The sequence below is a fragment of the Coloeus monedula genome, assembly GCF_965178545.1.
Source record: "Coloeus monedula genome assembly, chromosome: 3".
Taxonomy (NCBI): Eukaryota; Metazoa; Chordata; class Aves; order Passeriformes; family Corvidae; genus Coloeus; species Coloeus monedula.
Window position 1 is genome coordinate 109,779,674 of NC_138783.1, and position 22,854 is coordinate 109,802,527.

The window sequence follows — 22,854 nt, forward strand, 5'->3', positions numbered from 1 at the left end:
ATAATTTAATTTTAGCAAAAATGTAGCATCCAAACAGTGGATTCTTAAAACCAAGGGATAACAATTAGAACTGTATTTTCTATCAGAAATAAAAAAATTAAGTTTCACCTCCTAGGAAATGAAAGATAAAACTTCAGAATGCCATCTGAATTTGTTGCTTTAACAGTTTTATTTCACAGTAAAAAGTCAGCAGATACAATTTTCCATTTAGTGGACACTAAAACCATAAAAATATTCAATTGAGCATTTTTTACCTTGCTAATTACTAATTCAATAATCATATCTTTCCTCATAGCTACTTTATAAAAATCCCCATACCTGAGTAACTTTTAAATATCTCACATTCAAGCAGCTGACTTTTCTTAATGACTCCCATGAAAAAAACCAATTTTCTCTCAACAACTGTAATAACATCTCCATCAATTATCACTGTGGTAGACCATAAAAAGTTTTTTTTTTTTTTCAGTCCTCTAGAAAACACCAAGACCTCAAGAGAACAAGATCAAATATCTGACTCTGCATTAATTCTGAGAAGTATATTGATTTGCACAGCAAAAACGTTAATACAAAATACTGTTTTCAGCATATGACTTCAAAGAGCCACAAAACCTACTCTTTTTTTTTTTCTCAATAATTTGACAAGACCTTTTATTTTAATAAAGTAAGCAAAATGACCAAGTATCTGCACTGAAAGAAGTGCTGATTCTATGACCTATCTTAAATCTAGTTATATCTCATGAGAGGCCATAACAACCATGAGACCAAGATACAGTGTTGGGCTGAATAGATTTAAAATATGAAGTTCCAAGTTTGAAATATCATGTCAGGACTGTTATTTATAAAGCAGTTATTATACTAAATCACATGTGCTCAACTTTAACTCTCTATTCACATCCAGCAGTTGCCTGTGTGATGCCCAGAAACTCAGACTTCAGCAAGTGTTCCTAACACCTGGGAAAACAAATTTGCAGAGAAATTGACTGAATCCACACTAACAAGTAAAATGCCATTCTGTAAAAAAATGCTTTTTCTTACAGCCCTAACTTGAATTTTTAGAGAAATCTGCATGCAAAAGATTTCTTTTCTACTCAGATGCATATAGACTTGTATTCTATATACATCATCATATAATATCTCAAATATACTGAAAGAATGTTCCTTATGACTATCAAAAGCAGAAGATGAAATATTTCTAGTCTGCTAAAAGGTCAAAGTAAGGAAGCCCAAGAACAGGAGAAAATGAGTAAAACAAACATAACTCTTGGAAACACTGGAGTGAAATAATGTACTTCAAGCCTGCATTTAATGCTTTTCTAATCAAGTATAGCTATCCACTTTTTTAAAATAATGAGGAAAAAGTGGAAAAATGCTTTTCCCTATATCCAAAATTAACTCTTAAAACAGAATATTTAGCCCATCCATAGAGTTTCTACTATATAACAGTAAGTTTTGTGTGCAGTTTTGAAATGCTCAACACTTCATGCACCAACACATCGAGTAGGAGAAACAAACAGGACAAACTGGAAGCACTGGTCAGGCCCCACAGCTATGATATCTTTGGTATTAATGAGACTTGGTGGAATGAGCCCCACGTTTGAGGACCTGGGATGGAGAACTCCAGGCTGCTCAGGATGTAAACACCGATGAGTTATCCTACAGGCAGTTAGGAGAAATTTCTAGATCAGTAGCCCTTGTCCTTATGGGAGATTTCAACTTCCCAGGCATCAACCAGGAATATCATACTGTTGTGATGAGCAGGTCTTGGAAATCCCTGAAGTTCATAGGACATAAGTTCCTGCCAAAAGTGGTTAGTGAGTCAACTGAAATAGCTTATTCATTCTTTAAAATTCCTCACTTATTTTGACGTATTTTTACAGGAACTACCCATCTATCATCTTCAATCAAAGGACAGTACCCTGAATAATATGAATATATAATCCTGGAAATTACACTCTCAGCTCCTTTCCCCCAGCAGAGGAATAAGCCATCAAGTAGCATTTGATACACTTAAAACATATTTCTTTCTAGCCCAGACCCTGAGGCCTGGGGAAGCCTCTAATTTGAGCTAGCCCACAGGAGTCCTTAAGAGACCTGTTGTCTGCTGGGTACAATTAGGGGAAAAAATTTCCCTGCATTCATGGGTTCTGTATGTTATCCAGCCATCTCGGAGATGAAGATAATGTCCCGCATTTTTCCTGTAGAATCGAGTCAGAGTACAGCAACAGATTTGCTAGTAAAGTGGTTTGATTTTGCAGCACTAAATATAGATTTGAACCTTATTCAGCAGCTGCCTTGGTAAATCCTTGGACTGATTTTAATTGGGGTCTCAGAGTTCTAAGTCTAAATAGTTGGTTCTCAGTAGCAGCATAAACAGAGCCTCTCAACATGTCACATACTGATATGTGAAGTAAGCAAAGTAATGTAAAAGAAGTTTTAATATTCACACTCACCCAGTCTAGCTGTAGTCTCTCAAAGTACCTTAGGGGGACAGCTGTTTCTAAGAAAAACCCTGCAATTTTCTTTGCTGTTATTATTCCAAGCACAGTTAAATTTTCAATGGATAATTTGTTTCAGGGGACACTTTTGACTTCTTTGTCATTAATTGCCTCTTAAATAGATATGTTTATGCATAGACAATAAAACTTAAGAACTTCTATAAAGTTAATTTAAAATTAGCATAGATTCTTGTCAACATTCCTGAGACCTAAAATCTCAACAAATTCATTTTAGGCTTTAAAAAATTGTCTTACACAGATATTAAAAAAAAAAAAAATGCAATACATACACAGATATTTATATATATGAAAATATTTCAGGAATCACCACCTCAAAAAGAAAAGCATAACGGAATTTCACCAGCTTGGAAAATGCATCTTTGACTATTACACGGAAATAACTGCTCATTTTCTTCCTAATCTGATCCTGACCAGCATCTCAGTGAGCCAGTCTTATTAAGCTCTTTTGTCTGACAGTTCATGCTCTTGTTTTGCTCTACTTTTAGAAGTCTGACTGACAGATACATAATCAAGCTTGGGAACTTTTCCCCTTTGTACTTTTTGTCAAATGCTCTAATGGTTGTGCCTGCCAACACATTTTATCTCCTGTGCTTATATTCAGAATGCAATATGAAAAAAACCTTCCAAACAGTTTCTGTACACAGAAAAAGAGGTATAACATTTCACTAGGAGAGCAGGTGGACTGTGGTAACTCAGTTCTCCTGGGCTTTAAAGCATGAAAGTTTCCAAACCTCCCTAACACTCTAAACTCTACAGCTTTATATCTGTATTTGGGTTTTATTAACACCTGTAATATTGCTCCATATTCTTTGACTTCCAGAGCACGGGGATTATTAACTTTTCTTTCAGATTCTTCTGTAAGAGATTGTGAATAAAAGATGTAACAGGAGAGCAAATTGACTGTTCCACACCACTGTATGCACTGCTCAGAGGAGGCCTGTGCTGTAGGGTGAGGGGACTCAGGATCTGTCTTGCCAGCATCTTTCAAGGAACATACTTTTTCCAAGACAGTAGTAATTGGGAACACTTTATCCAAATAACAGGTGCTTTCTCTGCTAGTAGAGATACAAATGGTGTATTTCCACGGTGCTTCATCTACATTCATTATTCATTATGTTTCTTGAAGGTATTGCAGTAATGTCTGAGTTCTATTTCAGGTTTTATTCCAATATGGGTCAGCTGCAGATGTTGCACAGGATACTAATGGTACCTTTCCAACCATTGTAATAATAAGGGATGAAGCTGTATCACCTGATGTTCCCTTAATTCTTCTTTCTGAAGACGTGAAATTAGATTAAATGTCTAATAATCCAACAACCTTTCATTTGTTTTTCACACTATTAAAAATTCTCACTTCTACATCTTCTAATTCATGAAGTGCTGTAAATATCAAATACTGTTAATTATATTTCTCTTCTTCCATTCAAGATATTTTACAAGTTTAGCTTAGCTTCTGGAACCATGTTCTTGCTAGCAATCTGCTTTATTCCACTGAACAGTTCCAAGGAGCTGGCTGGCAAGAAATTCTGGAAGGTTAAGACTATTTTGAGCAGGTACACCACAGTTCTGACATTTAAGATGAAGTCAAAAGGAATTAATAATTATGGATCAGTAGAGTCTGTATTGTTATCTTGGCTGGGTTGTGCTCCTTGAGTGACTAAGTAGTTGCAGTAGAGAAAAATGAGACTTATATTTGAAGTGGCAGTGCTCAGAATCTTAGACAAATCTATGCTAAATTCCAAACCAATTAATGATTTACTGGTAGTGGTACCCAAATTAGCTGTGTTCAAGACAGCACACAGGTATCTGCCTGTGCTACACTGAATGTATTGATAGCTTCTCTAGAAAAACCTTTGGTTTTAATGACTTAAAACCCACAAACTCTTATTTTCTTGGGTAATGGAGCAAAATGAAAGAAAAACACATTCTCCTTTCTGAAAGAGAAAAATAGAAGGAATCTTGGTTGTAATATTGCAATTCCTTTTGAGCTGTGTCCCTGGATGTCTGACCACCAACACAAGAGAACCCTCCTTCAATGTATCTCAACATTAATTATCCACTTTCATTTGTGCAATTTCATTCAGAAGTTACAGTAAGAGCATTGGAATATAAATAGTACAGCAGTAGAAACTTCTTAAAGATGCAAGTGAAATAGTGAGATTTTATTATGAGCAAGTTAGTATTTGACAAACTTTTAGAATATCTTGGCTGCTAGCTCTATCACAATTGTATCTCCAATATGCCACTCTTTTAAAGATACTCAAGTAATTGTATTTAGAAAATACAATTGAGTGATTATTCCTTTCGTTTCCTAAGAAACATGGCCATGAAAACATAATGGGAAATAAATCATGAATTTCCCCCCAAAAGTGCTTTAGAAAAATATAGCATAATCTTAATATTTCTTGATAACAATTGTTTGTCTACCAATTATGATCCTGTACACATTCACTATCTGGTTTTGCTTATTTTAAAAATTTCCTGTTTCAAATTTTTGGGACCAGCACTGCCATTTAGTCATTACCTGAAGCTGCTCTTCCAGTGCAGCAGTAGCTCTATCTCCACTATTTTCATCCACCACCACTACCATATGGGTTAGGGAATTCACCTTGACTTGTTCTTGCTCCAGATCTTCTTGAAATGCCTGTAATTAAAGCATACATGTTAGAGAACATATTCCAAAGCAATAAAAAAAAAAAAACAAAAAACAAAAAAAACCCAAAACAAAACAAAAAAAAACAAACACCAAAACAGCCAAAAAAGTGCACCATTGACTGATTAACTCACATAACTACCAACTAGCAGAATTTCAGAGCTTAAAGTTACTCACTCACAAGTCCTAACTCTTATCACAATATTCCAGACTGAAAATATAGCGTGAGAGATGATATAGTGAGTTTATGTAGCTGATCTATGGATATTCACATAATATGCATACATGCCTGAAGATTTTAAATTGCCACTGAATTCAATTTTGTACTTCATATTAATATATGAAAACATTTAATTTTTTCAAAATTGTAAGAACATTAAAAATTACATGGTTTTCATTAAACAACCACATACTAACCTCAGCTTGGCAGCCCTAGAATATTACTTACATAGGAGAAAACTTCTCAGGAGGTGACCCACCTTTAGGAGACTCATGTAGCACCCTAGTCTCACTCACTGCAGAAACCAGGAAACTAAGCAAGAAACAAAGGCATTTCATGATTTCTGCATGTCTGAGGAAAAACTTTCTTGCCGTTCTTGTTTTTTCTTCTCAGTTGCCATAAAAATGGAACCCCTCCTTCACTATCATTTGATAAAATCCAAACCAGCCCAGAGCTGGCAACAGGGAACTGAGCAGCCACATCTATTTTCTCCTTCCTTTGTTGAGGACAAACAACAAAAATGGAAGGCACTAAATTGATGTTGGTACTGAAAATTAAAACCACAGAGAAGACCTAATACCACTCCCCTGAAAAAAAACCCCCAAGGTATCCAGGATTCCATCTTGCCTGATGCACTTTTTAGGTGTCTCTAACTTGTTTCAAACAACAAAAGAATGGGGGCAACCAAAGCCCTGGATTATGTCCTCAGTACTTCAGCTGAGTGTGTTCTAAGGATTAATACATATACTGGGATAGCTACAGTCAGAAAAATAACATGGCCTTGTCACAAGAGAAACCTTGACTGTGTTATCAACTATGTTAAATTTCACCATGCCATGGTTTTCTGCTGCTTTTTCATGCAGAGTAATTCACTCAGGTATGAAGAAGTCCTTGCTGAAGATGTTATGCATTCTAAATCTCTTTTTCATAAGACACATTACTTTTATGTGACAATTTAAAAACCAAAACATAATGTGGTTATAAGCAATAGCAAAGGAATTCCCAGACTACTTTGTTTTTAGAGCATAAATATCTTACCACACATTTCAGAATTAATTTTTTTCATGGTCATATTGAGACAATATAAGAATCTTTTTCTGACTTTCATGCTTGTGAGTACCATTTGCTTCAGAGAACTAGACTATAAAACAATTCTCAAGGACTGTGAAGTACACTAAATTGCTAGAACCATCCCTGGAATTTAGGCTTCTCAACATTTTGTGACCCAGCACTTGATAGGGAAGAGGAGGCAGAGCACACATGGCTCAGAGTGTATAACACAGCTCACTTCCCCCACATTTAACCCCCTCTTTAAGCCATACAAAACAAATTCATTTCTCTGTAAGTCTACAGCCATGGACAAGGTGACTTTTATTTCCTTATTAGCTGGAATCTGACAGATGGCATCCCAGAACAAAACCAGAGTTAGCAATGCTCTGCAAGTGCAGGAGTATATGGCACTTTGGAAGTGGGAGTCTCACACACATTGTGAAAGACTTGAGAAGTCATGGAACAGATGAACCAGAAAGTTGAGTCATTAGCTAATCCTCAGGAAGATTCAATTTACTCTGAGGTAAAAGACTGTTCTTTATAACCCAAATGTCTATTTTTACCATGAAATTCATTGGTGAAAATTGTTTGTTTACAGGATCTTGTTGGAACAGGAATTTATGATGGACAGTTTCAAGGCAAGAGCACACTCTGTTCAAATCATTTAAATGGAAATTTCTAACAAGCTGTCATGAGCTTATTCAAGACATAGCAAATTTTCAGGTACTTAAAATGTGAGATGGATAGAGATGTTGATGAATAAAGATAGCAACAACAGAAACTCATAAAACTCCACAATTCCTTTAATTCCTATCTATCAGACAACAACTTAAACCACTCCAACATCATCTAGTTCAAAATGAATAAAAATGCCTACCAAAGTCATCCAAGTCTCCAAAGACAAATCCATCCTGATATTTGGACACTGAAGAAGTGTCTCATCTTAGTTTTTCAATTAATTTGAAGCACTAAAATCCTAGCACTAAAAAGGCTTAGATGCTTTTAGAAAGTTAATGAAACTATAGCAATCTACTAACTATATATGGTATAATAATCATTTGTAATAATAAAACCAGTGCAATTAAAAGCAAAATTTTTTCATTAATTATAACATTTCCAATATGATATTCTGCTTGGACAGCCCAATAGTCCCTAGATTTTTACTGAAAAGTAGTTTTCTCCCTTTACAAAATTTTAAGAAAGGCATAATTGTAATATGAGACAAAATACTTAAAGCACTACTTCAAAAAATAATACTTCTTTACTGAAATGTTTAACTATTATTCCAAAATATATTGACTGTGCCAGATTTCTTATCAGAACTCTGTACCTTTCTAATGATATAAAACTTTCTAGACTTCACCATTACTTTAGTCCGCTGAGAAAATTTTCAGTACTATCAAGATATTAGTCCCATATATTTCTGAACTAAGCAGGATGCTGGAAAGAATGTTGTGTTCTTTCTCTGGTCTGAGTGTTGGGTGCCATTTCCAATACACATTAGTGATTTTTTTTTTTTTTTTTTTTTTAATATATAACCCAGCAGGGAAACTGAAATGTCAGTCACAAGAACTCAAGATCAATATTTTTGCAACGTCATTTCAAAATGCATAGAATAATGACATTAGATGCATGGAAATAATAAGTCAAAGGGGGATACATAACCTGAATTAAATAGAGTGAAAAGTACCTGCTAATGAAAAGGTAAAGAGGAGAAGGAAAAATTATGAAGGTAAAGAGGAAACAGAGACAGGATGACAACTACCCAAACCTATCATTTTTGCTGAAGTCTGTTTCATTTGAAATGATGCTTGCCTTTTAGATCTTCTAACTTTTGGTTCCACATATGAATTTACCAAACATTGTTTCCTGATACAACCAGAGTCATGTGAGACTAAATGAAAATATGAAGCATGTAAGGTTTTTTCTTTGCTTGTTTAACAACGAAGCAATAACTGTCCTACTAAAATTCCACTGTTTTAGCACTTGATGTAGGAGGTAGCTTTGCTATATATAATACACAATAAAATTATATGAAATTTTCTCCCAATAATTGAAAGAGTGGAAAACCCTGTACTTTGACTTCTGAATAAGGTAAATGATAAATGAATGCAAATGTAATTAAAATTAAACCCAAAACCTTTTATTTCCATCATGTCTAGCTAAATTGTGTCTTGCACAGGAAACAGATTTGAAAGTACACATAAATAAATAATATTCACTAACTCAGCACACCAAGAATGAAGAACTATTACGTGGAAGAGAAGTTTCTGCATGTCTTCACTCAGAATCTTCAAATACAAGGTAAATACCCATTTTTCTCAGTATAAGAAAGAAGCAGCGTAATGAGATTGCATAAATAGAAGAATTACATTTTATGTTAGTATTCAAGCATAAAATGCATAGAAATAGGAGTAAAGTTATTCGAGTCTCAGTACTGATGTATTCAAAATCTTTCCTGTTTCTTTCTCTAATTACCATTTCATAATTACCTGCCGTCTATTTTAAAAAGAAAATTTAATGTCAGAAAATATCACTAGCTAGTAAACCCACATACTGAAATACATTGTCTCCTCACAGGGCAAGCAGAGACAGCACAAACAGCAGCAGGAGCTGCAGAATTTGTATTCTTCTTCAGTAGCACTCCTTAATCAGAATGCAAAGAAATCATCTTTAACACACAAGTGGATCATGAAGTCTTTTGCAGTTTCTGACCTCTTTTTAAAAGAACTGTAAAAGCTGATTTCAGTTTGAATTGTTTTTCAGGATGATCTGCCCTCTAAAACCTGGGTTAGCACTGACACAAACCATGAAGCATCAGGTGTTAAAATCTCTCAAGATAGCATGGAACAGAACTGCTTTGAGCCACCGATGCAGAAACATTAACAGGTCATCACATTAAATCTAAAACATCACAAATCATCTCTGTTTTCTATACTTTTCTGTTTCCTTACCTTCATCAACATGTGCTATAGACAAATATATAAATTTATTTTAAAATCTAAATTAATATGAAGCAAAGCAATCTAATCCAGTAAATTGAATGAATACACAAGCAATCCTCTCTCACTTTTTAGTTCTTAATTCTTCCAATTTAAAAATTACCCTCATGTAATGTGGAAGAAAATTGGCTAAATTCCCTGTTACATTCTATTCATTAGTTTATTTTTTTTATTTAAATACATTACCAAAAAGTATTTTCTACAGTTAGAAAGTAGTGCATTTTAGAGTGCATAATATATATTCAGTGCAAATATATATTCAGAATCTTTAGAGTCCTAACAAAATTATCTGGTCTTTGTATATTGCTGCATCATTGCTGCTACAACATGTAAGGAAAAAAAGAAGATGCAAAAAGAAGTAACACAGGCATTAAAAAAACCTGACGCATATTTATTGTAATGTAATGAAAAGATGTTACAGTTGCCTTGCATATTCCAGTATACTGCTTATGTATAAAAAGAAAGCAATTCTTTTTTTATATCAGAATAAACCTCAAAGTTGTGATAAAATAAGTCTACAAAAGCTTGTTAAGTGTACAGAACAATAAATATTAAACCAAGACTTCATATTACTTTGCTATGCTCTAATGGCAGGAGTAGAGCTTTTAAAATGTCAAACACCCAATTTGTTTTTTATGCCTTTGGAAGCATACCACAGCATACCTTATGTTCTTCTATTTGACGCTTTAGGTCCTCTAGATCTGGACCCAAGGGCTCCAAATCAATTTTCTTTGTCCTTTCCTCAGTTTTTGTCAGCCAATCAGCTAGCTGGGCCAGCTGCTGATTCTGCAGATCCATCAGGATTTTATGTAAACTGTAAAACAAAGAAAAAATAATTAGAAGTTGTAAGTGAAGAAAACAACAGGCAGAAACATCTGCCCCATATACTAACCAATTTTCACAAGGTTACATTTGAAGGCAGAATAGAAGAACTATGTATTTTTCAAAGGGGAACAGGCTCCCCAGGGCAATGGTTACAGCACCAAGGACAGAGCTCAAGGAGTGTTTGGACAATGCTCTCAGGCACAGGATGTGACTGTGGGGGTGCCCTGTGCAGGGCCACTTGGACTTGATGATCCCGATGGGTCCCTTCCAACCCAGCAAATTCTATAATTCTATGGAGAAGGTAACTGAAAATTTTTTGAAGTAGTTTTGATTTAGACAAACTGTTTTGAAGCTTTTTCTTTAGCAACTGACTACACCATGTAATATTCTGTCTGTTAAAGCTTTGTCCTCCAGCTGCATTTCTATTAGAGCTGGAGTTAAAAATTTCTACTATCTGGTTTTTTTAAAGCTTCTGTTAACCACTACAAGTATTTTGAAAACTGCTCATACAGCTGACCTTACCAGGCTTTCTCTAATTTAGGATATTAAACAGAAGAAATTATTAAATTTTCAGTTATTCAACAGAGGATACTCTGAAAAATTAAGCAGGAAATACTTCAGTTTTTCCAAATCAAATTATATAGATAGATCCAAAATAATCTGGCCAGAAATCCATTACAGATTTCTACTTACCCTTGCTTCTTTAGAAATTCTCTAGACTTTCCTAAACAAAATCTTCATCTTATCAACAGCATTCTTAATGTGTTAACTATCTCTGAGCAATGAAGTTAAAACAACACCTTTGTATTATCCATCTTTCACATGGCATGCAATTTTTTATTTAGATTTGACAGACCAAAGTCACTGTTCCTCAGTCATACTGAGCTTGTTGAAACCATTGTATGCTCTAGTGTGTTACTTAGTTCTCAAGGACAACTCTTGCAGCAAAAAGTCAGCTAACTACTTTCAGAACTCAAGTTGAACTTTCAGACTTGAGAAAATTACAGTGTAGGAAAGATGGCAGAGTTGTACTTTAATTCACTTGTTTCTCAGTTGGCTACTTGAAAACGTAGCCCAAATTAGAAAGCTATTGTGATTTTCAGCTCTGTGACCAACAGCACCTAGAATTACTCAACTTCACACTGACATTTCTCCCCGCAAGGTTATTTTAAACCTTATTTTAAATACATTTTCTCCCATGGAACTGCAGAAGTGCAGACTGGCAGATGTGCAGCATGAGTACAATGCTCCGGAAAAGTGCATTGGTCTTGTCCATGACCCGTTAGGCAACTTAAGAAATGTTTGCACAAACCCAAACGTGAAGTTTTTGTCACAATTTCACAATGCTCAAGTAAAGCAAGTACTTATGAGCTTGTCCAAACAATTGTGGATTTTCCCATAACAGTTTGAAAAAACCGAGAAATACATAAATTTGAAAATCCATGTCTAAATATGTCCAAAGTAAGCACCATTCTGTATTTTCCCAGATATACCTAAAAATTTTCAATCTAATCATCACAGAAGATTACATTGTACATGTAGGTAATTTTTGAAACTCACTTAAATTCCTCTGAATGACCAGGATTTAATAAATGGGATCATCATGTAGCTGTAATATGTGAAATCCTGTATCTCACTCGTAACTTGTTCATATTTTAAGATATATGTCTGAAACTTCAGCACTTGTATTGTTGGCTGTAATTTATTTCCTTACATTTTTAGGGAAAAAAAATTGCTTCCAGTTTTGAATCTTCTCAAAATTATTCAAATGTTTAGTCTCTGATTAAATATTTATTGAATTACTCTTTACTAATTGTTAAAATAAGTACTGTATACATAGCATTAACTTATATTGTGCAAAGGAATCACTAAGTTTCCAGTGATACTTTGTATTTATCCTGGCTAACTCACACTTCATTCTTAGCCAAGGGACAGGCCGAGAGGAACCATAAAACATTCAACCATGACAAATACAAAGTCCTGCCTTGGGAAGGAAGGAAGGACCCTTGAATGATGCAGGCTGGGGAATGATTGCCTTGGGGTACTTCACCACTAAAGAAAACTGAACCTCCACCACTCTGATATTGTCTTCTCTCCCTGAAATGGCCTTTGCTTTAAAAAGAATGGGTCATCACATAAAAGACCTTCTCAAAATAAGCTTTATGCTGTTTATGCAAATAATAAATTTTGCATTCCTAAACTTTTTTAAAATAAGGATCTTTTTTTCTTTTAATCAAAGAGATTACAAACACAGACTTCAAATATCCCCAAAGTAACAAGAATGTACAAGATACTTTCAAGCAGAAGTACAAATGGAATTATTCAAAAACTCCTATGACTTGGGTATTTCAATAATAAAATATTAGCTGTTAAAACAACAAAAAAAAGTTTGGTTTTTTTTTTTTCCCCTTAATGCTGTCAACAAAAATAATAATTTATCCCAGGATTATCACTTGCATCTGGATAGAAGAAAAAAAAGTTGTCTGAGGACTTCTGAAACAGAAATAATCAAGTTTTAGTAGTGATCATAGGAAGAGAAGCCAAACCAGAGTCTCTTGAAGCAGGAATGGTAAAGGTGAGAAAATGTGAAAGACAATCTGTGAAACCAAGTGCAAGGAGTGGTCAAACAAATCCTCAGGAGTACATGGGCATGGAGCAGATCTTCAAATGTAGAGCAGTGGATAAGAAAAGGGGAGAGGCTGCAGACAGACACCAAGGTGAATCAACTTTATGGAAATAAAATCTTGCAAACAAATTTAAAATTTTTAAAAGCTTGATTTTAAATAAGGTTTTAGTCACAACTGTTTCTTGAATGGTACCTCAGTGGTCCTGAATGGAGATGGTATCAGGTGATACACTTGGAGCTCTGTTAAAGGTTTTTGTTTTTCCTAAGAAGAGAAAGTCATGGATCTTCCTGATGTAGTATGATTTCAGGTTTGTTTTTTTGGTTTTTTTTGGTTTTTTTAACTGGAAATCATATATTAAAGATTGATTAAAACCACCAGAAAATCCATAGAGTGTTGTTTCCATCCTAATCTCTCTATTAATTACAGACAGAGCACAGAAAGATGATACCCTGTTTTAATAAAGCCCATGGTTCACAAGGGATTAGGGATCTCAGATCTTAGTCCTTCACTTTCAAGTGTGTATTTTATTGTCTTACTTGATGTTCTAAACCAAGCTATTATGAAGTACAATGCTTCATCCTGGAGATAGCCTCTTAGCAATAAATTAAATAAACTGTACAGAAAAACTGTTAAAGTAAACTGAATTTAAGAAAATGAAAATTACTTAATATAACTAATATTGATATTATTCTGAAGTAAGGAGTACACATTTCAAAATTAAATAATCATAGAAAACAATCACAGTTTATTCCTAAGCAAAAGAATGCTTCTTCTTTCTTACCATTCTCCAGGTACTTCCTGGCTTTCAAAACACTTTTACAGACATTTTACAGACATATGATATGAGGGTTTAGTACTTATTTATATACCTCATGAGATTACCAAAATCTTTGTTTATAGTATGGCTCTCATAAGTTTCAAATTAAAAAAAAAAAACACTTTTTCATTGAATTGAATGTGTTTTAAAAGTTATAGAATTCTCTGTGAAGTGGTTAGTTGCATTGTTTTTCTCTACAGTGGTATATTTATCACTCTGAGATGCTTTAATATACAGAATCCTGTTTGAGAAAGGCCAGAAGGAAGAAATTTAAAAAACCAGACTGTTTTGCTTCAGCATGCTAGTGCACTGCCTATCAGAGGAGTCAAAGACTTTCAGTACATAGTGAATACATGAGAAATCCAGTCTGGGCTGCTTTTACACAAAGGCATTGTTGTGTTCCAAACCTCCTCTGACATTCTGACCTCCTAAATCACTTTTTCTAAGACCCTTTCACTTTTATAGCATCTTTATCAGTATATCTTTCTCCTGTCCTTGTTTATTGCTTGCTTTTTTCTTCCCTGGGCTGTAAAGCGTGGTACCTTTTTTTACACTTCCTATTACCATTACAGAGGTCAGACAGCCTTGCTGTTCTCATCTTCACAAAAACCATCTCTGTTTGGCTAAACATGTCACTGTTGCCTTAGGGACAAGATTACAGAAATGTGCTCAGAAGATTGTGCTTTAAGCTGAAGCAGAAGATGGACCCTGAGAGTTTAAATTATGTATAATAACCCAGAAATATATTATATTGTGATATGGAAGCTTTTAATAATCGTCTGGCCGGTTTCTTGAAACACAGGGGTTTGACCAAAAGGCCAGAATTAACTATATCTGAGTAGGTCACTCCTGAGAAATTTTCTCATGCCCTATCCCAAATCTCATTGAACTTATCACAGATTTTTTTTTTTTTTGTATAGGAAATTAAATAGTAGCACAACATCCTCTGTGAAACCCCTATCATTTTATGTCTTCTACTGAATTCATATTACTCAAATATGACCTGCTTCAGAAGATACTAGGCCTTTACATTCCCCAAGAAATGACTATAGCTGCATCTGGGGGATGGCTTTAACAACTGTTTTTTAAAGGACATTTTAAGTAGACAAAGTACCACTCGGAGACATAGCTACTTGCATGTGTTGATTTAAATGAAAATAAATATGGCAAATACAAACTCCCCACACTAAAGCATCATAGATTTTTCTCTCCAAGAAAATACTAAAACTGGAATAAGTTAGGTTGAAACATCTGAAACCCATCAACAATGTTATAGTCAAAGGAAGACAGAACAAAGGAAACAATCTCAATACTCAGTAGCAAGCTGAAAGAAAACAAGTGTTTGGAATTGGTAAGAACGTATTTCAAGAAAGAGAGTTATGTCATGCAATTGTTGAAAATCATGGTTTGCTTTTTAATGCAGTGGGCAAACCCCTCAACTCCAAAAGGTAAGGTAGAAATGAAAAATGCTCAAAGAGGAGCAAGATGAATAGCTGAATATATTCAATATATGTTTATGAAGAAAGTAAGAAAATATATACTGTATCCCTGTATCCTGTAAACCAAATTACTCCCCTGTGGCACAATCACAAGCTCTTACATTTATGGAATTTCTTATCCAAGATGGTACTATGTAAATCAAAATTTCAAAATCAAACATAATATCATTAAAAATCCTCTGAAGATTAATGTGAGTATTTAATAGATTATTTTTCTACTTTTACTTGTATTTCAACTGTAAGCTGTAGGACTTGCCCTTTTTTAAATAGTGTAATTTGTTCTCAGATAAAATCACAGCAATATTTCCAGGAAAGCTAAGATCTCATTTATTCTTTTTGTGGGATTGAGTTTTACAGGCCTTGAAAGATTGGTTTCTGTTTCCCTTTTTTATCTTTGCAAAGATTCTCTCCTTTGCTGCTCAATATTGTGTGATACAATACTTATTGAAACAACTGGAACAAGGTGAGGTAGGTTAACTAAATTTTGGTTAAAGTGTTATCTCTGTCCAAGTTGCTGACAGCTGCTGCTTTATGTGGCTTCCAGGCTCTAAACAACATGCAAGGTTCAAAATCACATCAAATTTCAGGTTAAAACAGATACGAGATGGAGTTTGGTTCACATTGAAGTGAAAGAAAATCCCAACTGTTAGCCAAGTTCAGGATTGTTTCAGTCAAAATCAATCTATATTATTTCACCTGACATATTACTTACTTGCTTTGTTTTTCCATACTTGCTACCCTGAGACTTTCCCAGCGAGAATTAAGTAGATTCATTTGTTCTTGGATTTCATTCTCTTCCTCATCTGAAAGTTTTCCAGTTGACAGAAGTTGACTTCCAACTTGTAAAACATTACCAACACGTCCTTGGTGAGCTGTTAACTCCATCATGAAACCCTGACAGCAACAAAAAAACCCCAAACAATCCAGGTTTAAGTTGCATTCTTTGAAAGGAAAGAACAGAATTGCACCATTTTGCAAACATGATTTTCAACCTCACTTTTAATTTTTTCAACCCCTCCCAAAACCTTGTAACATAAACCAGAAATAAACCAAAAAGAAACACTTTCACTTTCTTCAAAGGGCAAAAAGTTATTTAGTTGGTGAAGAGGAGGCTGAGGGGTGGCCTTATTGATTTCTGCAACCTAAAAGAAGGTTGCAATGAGGTGGGTATATTAACAAAGAATAGAATAAGAGGAAATGGCCTCAAGTTGCGCAAGTGGAGGTTTAGATTGGATTTTAGGAAAAAAAAACCATTCCACTGCATGTTCAAACATTAGAATGGTCTTCCCAGGGAAGTGGTTGAGTCACTGTCCTCGGATGTGTAGATGCAGCAGGAACATGGGTTAGTGGTGGACTTGGCAGTATTAGGTTAATGGTTGGACTTGAGGATCTTAAGGGTCTATGACTCTAGAGCAGAGTCTCCAGTTTACATTCTCTGAATCAAAATTAATAAAAATCAAAACAAAACCCCAAAAAACAAACAAAGAGAATAGAATAAAAGAAATACATTCTGAAAGATTAGCATAAACGTACCTCGTGGGTGTGAAACTGTTCTTTAACAACTTCTACGTCATTGGATATATCTCCTTGTGCTTGTAATGCATCTTCAGCAGAGAGAAGCCATGTGAGCACTTCTTCTAAAGCAGTTTGGTAGTTTTCAAGATCCATTCTAGCCCCCATCCGCACGGTGCTGAATGTCTTTTCTTCAACACTTCCTAAAAACTGATCAAAACCAAAATTTTAAGAGCAATGAAAATGGCATCTGCTCAGACAGATCTACAAAGGAAGAAAAGGAACACCACTATATTCTAAAAAAAAAAAAAAAAAAAAAAAAAAAATCAGATGGCTAATACATAGAAGTACTTAGTACTACAAAATCAGTTAACTGACAAAGATCAGATAAAAAAAAATCTCATATTCAATCAGTTATTTTACACTGGTATTCAAAATCCCTATCAAGTGTTCTTGATGAGAATAATGGGAGATACTCATTTACCACAGCAGCTCATAAAATGATATACTCAAAAAAATACCAAGTTACTTGCTGGCTTTGCAGAGAATATGTGCAAAACATGACATTTAAAAAACCCAAACCAACAAACCTCTACACTACATGCAATGCTAGGCTTGAGCAATCCACAGACACACATTTTGTGAAAACCATTCCAGGAAGTCAAAAAAGCTCAAAAACAAATGCAAAATCATAACTTTTTAAAACCAAGCAAAAGTGCATTACTGTTGATTTCTCTTTTCTGCAAAAGCCAACCTTGTAATTATTTTTTAGAAGCTGAGTGTCTCTTATGAGAACAGAAATCCCATTTCTGGTCTACTGCTTAAAGTCAAGAGAAATCAACAAGTATTTATTGATTAGTATAACAATAGAAAACAAGGACATAAGAGAAGCAAGGAATGCATTTGCTACAGAAAATACCTTCCCATAAGTTTTTCAAAAAGTTCTGAACAAGTTTAACTACTTTGTTAGGACTTTACTTTAAAAACAAACTATACATAAAAATATTCTTTCATTAAAAAAAAAATATATATATATATACATGCCAAGGCATTTAATGTTTTTCTAGCTAGCAAATTTTTTTTTTCTACTGATATACTTGCGCCAATAAAACACTCACAGCAGCTAATAAAGCCTTTCATTGCAGTTTAGAACTGAAAGTTAATCACTAGAGCCACAAGCAGGAACACAGAAGGCTCTGAGTTGGAAGGAACCCAGAGGATCATCAAGGCCAACTCTTATGTGAATGGCCCATATGGGATGAGAGCTCAACCAACTCAGCTGACCTCAGGAAGTGTAATGCATGCCATGTAATCACTAAAAATGAAATTTTCAATCTTCACAACAACAGCTCCATTCTGAATTGTATAGATCTAATAATCACATGCAATTTTGGCAGATCCCTAAATATGTGTTAGGCTAGGTAATAGTCATGACTCTATCACCACTTGCGTGAGAAACTCATCAGAAAAAGCAGGCTTGGAAATCTGATGAACTTTATAGTCTGGGATTTTTTTTTTGTTGTTGTTGTTGTTGTTGTTAAAAGGAAGTATTATCTTTCAGAAATACAAATAATGAAGCACAGAAAATGGGCAGCACATATCCCTTCTGCACAAATAAGTTTTTGGACTGTGTGTAGTTCTAGATTTCCAACAGTATACAATGCAGTAAGAAATTGCACCCAATCACATCACATTTCTGGAGCAAGATACAGTTTTTTCCACTGTGGAAAGGGATAACTTGATCATTTTTTCCACAGGTAATTTTTTTTCTTTCCATAGCAATACTTCATGGGATATAGCCATATCTGTTACAGTGAAAAAAAAAAAAAGCTTTAACAGTTGAGTGAGGCTAGGGATATCATGTTTGTAGAGATCTGTGAAAATCTGTGTTGTCTGTATTTGTTTGAAAATTCTTCATCTGAAAATCCTTCTTTCTCTAGATCAGACACAGAGTACTGTCTCATGGATGACAAGTGTTTAACTAACGACCCCCAGCAACACTTTGTCTGAGGAACAACTACTAAGTATAATTTTTCCTGACGATCAGCATTTTCACTGCTTTCTCTCATGCTAACATAAATATTGCATGGAAATGCTCTCCAAAATCTTGGACTCATGACCTTCTATGACAAAATGGTGCCTGGACTAATTTCAGATCTGTTGCAATCTCTCTTGAAAAAATATAAAAAAACCCCAAAAGACTCTAATAAAAACAGAAACCAAAAGAGTTTCTTGACAGGTATTCCAAATTGTGTTCTCAATTTAAAAAAAAAAAAAAAAAAGAAAAGGAAAGGAAAAAAACCCAGGCTTTTTTCTGACATAAGGAAAACAGAAAAAGACTAGAAGAAAAATACATAAGCATAGAATTTTAAAATGGTAACACTATACAATGTCTACAAGACAAAAAACACTCCTTGGAGGCAACAGTGGTTTTTGACTTGACAAAAATCATGTATAAACACTGTTATATTTCATGTCTACTACTTCTGTCAGTTCTGTTTTCTCTCCAAAAGATAGCAATCCACCCTTGCTCACCCCAGATATTGAATGAAAAACAGTTATTGAAATTGGTGGAATTAGCTGTAAATGGAATATAAAACACTTAGAACTGGACAACTACTGACCTAAAGCTTATGGCACACTCTTTCTATTAAAAATCAAAGGAGGGTTTCAAAGTTTATTATAAAGATTATTCATCCCATAATAAACCCCAAATTTAAGTATGCAGATCCTACAACATGAAGAATAAACCACAATGAAATAATCCACATAAGACAAACAACAATGAAAACCTCTGATCTTTATAAAACATATTGGTAGGCAACCAAACAGCATAACCTGTGAGTGTTCTTATTTATGAGTTTGTATGAAATCTCTTTGAAATTTATAAACCAGTGAGGAAACTATCAAATTTTTAGGTGTTGCATATACCACATGGATAGCACAGATATACAGCATTATTAACACAGACACCTAATATAAGTCGTGATAGTTGTTTCTAACCATATTTTTTAAGAGAATGAGAAACAGTATGGACAGGCTGAAGTCAAATTGTTATAGCCATAAAATGCTAGGAAGGCTATGCTTAGGAAAAAAAGCTGCCTAAATATGCATACAGTTTCATTCTTGAATCAAAACCTATTCTTAGTAAAGTATTTAATGAGTATGCAGCACAAACTTGGGTGCAGTTAGAGCGAAACACACCTACTGAATAAAAACTTCAACAAAATCTCATTGTGATGGTGCACACCCCTCCCTCCTCCTTGGGTTGCACAACCATCTCAGAAATACTTGTGGGTCTCAGTCTTGAGCTCCTCACAAATATAGTCTGTTCCCAGGAATTTATGTTGGCTAACAAGATCCTATTTTTTCATGAACAGTCTTGGAAACTCTTTTTTTTTGCCTAAACGAACAAAATAATGACCTGAGTGGGACAACAGTTTTGTCATCCAACATTTAAAGAAAGTTACTGACCTAACTTGTGGCCAAGATGGAAAGATACTATGACTAAGACCAATTCTCTTGTGATGCTATAAGCAGTGGTCCTAAATTGAGACCCCTTGAGCTCTCCTGAGCACAGCAGGATGTGGACAGCAACCTCCCTCTGAGGGACATCCATCTCAGAGCCAGCGAACTCTCAAGTTTGCTATACTTTGGAGAGCACTGACCAACACCAGTGAAAAAGACATGAGAAATTTAGATATTTAATGAACATTAATGAACATTTAATGAACATTTAATGAACATGTGTCACGTGGTAGTTAGGAATTAGTCAGGCAGTCATCTCACGGACTGTTTTGAAGAATGGTCAGCCACTTTTGCATGTAACATAATCCTGGTTGTTCTTATGGACTGATGTAGAAAGAAAAAAATTGCTCTGGAACGATTTGTTGTCCTCTAGACTATCTTTTTTTTTTTTCTTTGCTTTCTGTTGGACATAAATGAATTATATCTAGATAAAATGATGGGAATGTTAATCTCTGTACACTTTACCATCTTCTGCTTGGGTGTGGGGGCTGAAAGACCCCAGAGACTCTGAAGATTTTATTTAAAGTATAGTAAGTGAAAATAAAAATCTCTGACCTTCAGAAGCCAGGGAAAAATGAGGTATCCCTGGCAAATGTATGAATTAATTCACACAGTTTAAACCATGAGCTTGCACTCCCTTCAAGGTGAGAAAGTGAGAGGACAAAATGTTCCTCACCTGCTATTGCATTATGTTCCTAAAGGAGGAGAAGGATTAGTTCTGTGAACGAAAATTCTTCAAGAATGTTTCTATTAATACATAAGGACTGATTCTGAGTTTTAGAAAATAGTTGGGGAACTACTGAAAGTCATTTTACAGGAAACATTTATGGTTTATTCCAGCACTCTTATTTATATTATATATTTCCTTCCTTCAGAAACTGCCTGTCCCACTGGAAAAGGTAAAGAATGAAGCTCTAGACGTTTAGAGCTTTTAAACTCAGAGACACAAAATTTTAAAGAAACATTTTTTAGTAAAGGCAAATTTAAATTCAGAGTATCTTTTTCATTTTGAACACTCCTTTTGCAGGATTACTGCCTCAGAAAATAGTTCACATTATTCATTCTCTAACTATGCCTTCTATCATGTAAGAAGGAAACCATTGCTTATTCTTTCAGTTCCTCCAACTTTCACATTACAAAATTTATTTTATGTGTCTCTGTATTTCAAAATTATGACTGTTAAAATATTAAATGATAAAATGGTCTTTTCAATAATCAAGACTATGTTTTCTCAACAGATAAGTCCAGCCAGAATAGTTCAGTCATTTCTGGTGATAAAACTTATAAGATAAATTGGTTCAGACTGCTTGTTAATATAATGTCAACAATTTCCTTGTTCTAAATGAGGCAAGCACTTCCATTTTACTAACTGTTTAAAAAATGTCTTTGTAAATGAATCTTGAGTAAGAAAGATTTTTTTTTTTCTATTTTTCTGAAAATCCACAAAGGTTTGGCCTTATGATAAGTCTGAAAAATTGCAGGTTTTGCTTGCTCAGTTGAGCCAAGTTAGATTTTTAGTACTTGATTTTCTCAGTAGTTCCATTTCCACTGCATATGTTTCCACCTGGATGAATTGACCTGTCCTTGCAACTGCAGTTTTGAGATGTAGCAGATTATTAGGTCATTAAAAATCAATGGAGCTTAGGCAAGGTATATGCTGAAGAGAAAAGACAGAGCCAGGCAGTATTGATGAAACTACACTCACTACAAAGGAAGGAAAATGTAGCAACTATTGACAGGAAAGTGGTAAAAGCAAATGAAGCTCTTCAACTACTCTGCTAGGTACAGCTGGTAGAAATAAAGACTGAAAGAGACAAATAAAGAACTTATTGGCACTAAAGCGAAAGTTTGCACCTTGAGTTCTTGTGGCAGGACATGTCTATCTCCTCCAGATGGTTGGTGCATATGCAAGAGATAACCCAGGTGGGTCACAGGCCCAGCATGGGGTCATCTCTGGCACCAGAAGGGCTCAGGCCCCCAGCTAAGAATCTTCTTGACTAAAAGACACGGTTCTTATGTCTATAAAAGCCCACACAATTGTCACAGAGGCAGAAGCCTGCTACACACAGGCACTGAAAATGTGCAAGACTTCTTCCCAGAGTCTGGACACAAATTCCGTGGTTACTTTCCTGGGAATTGAGGGATAGGATTTTGATGTGTGCTCCATCAGGAACTGGATGGTAAGAGACATTGGATCCTAAGTTATACTATTTCTTCGCTAGCTGTAAAATTGATGGTACCTTTAACCCCGCGTGTTATATTAGTGTTCCCTTTTGCCTTATTCCTGTGTAGTAATAGTCTGTTTTAAGTCTTCTGTCTGTTAGTTTTGTGTCTATTAAATAAATAATTCATTCTATAATGGACTGAATCAGCCATTATTAAAGAACTTATGAATGAGAGTGGGTCCTGGGGTGCTGGACACCTCAATAAAGCTACTGCCTGAGGCCTGGGCAAAAGGCAGAGACTTATTTAAACCCACATCCATTCATAACAGCTCTAGAGTGTAGAAGTTGCCTTAAAACAACTGAAAGACTGAAAAAAAACCTGGAATCAATTGGCTTGGGGAAGAGACTAAGACTAGGAACTGGGAGGACAGGTAAGATAG

At 34.9% G+C, this 22,854-nt stretch overlaps 1 protein-coding gene across 5 annotated transcripts in view; it reads right to left on the reverse strand.

Moving 5' to 3' along the window:
• The window catches only part of DMD (dystrophin), a 999,626-nt gene that overhangs the window by 705,989 nt on the left and 270,783 nt on the right, over positions 1-22,854 (reverse strand). For all 5 annotated transcript variants that reach the window (XM_082277447.1, XM_082277448.1, XM_082277450.1 and 2 more), the window contains 4 exons: positions 16,743-16,931; positions 15,922-16,103; positions 10,105-10,255; positions 5,041-5,160 (listed from right to left, as the gene is read on the reverse strand). In XM_082277447.1, coding sequence (XP_082133573.1) covers positions 5,041-5,160; positions 10,105-10,255; positions 15,922-16,103; positions 16,743-16,931 — 642 coding nt within the window. The remainder of the gene's footprint in view (positions 1-5,040; positions 5,161-10,104; positions 10,256-15,921; positions 16,104-16,742; positions 16,932-22,854) is intronic.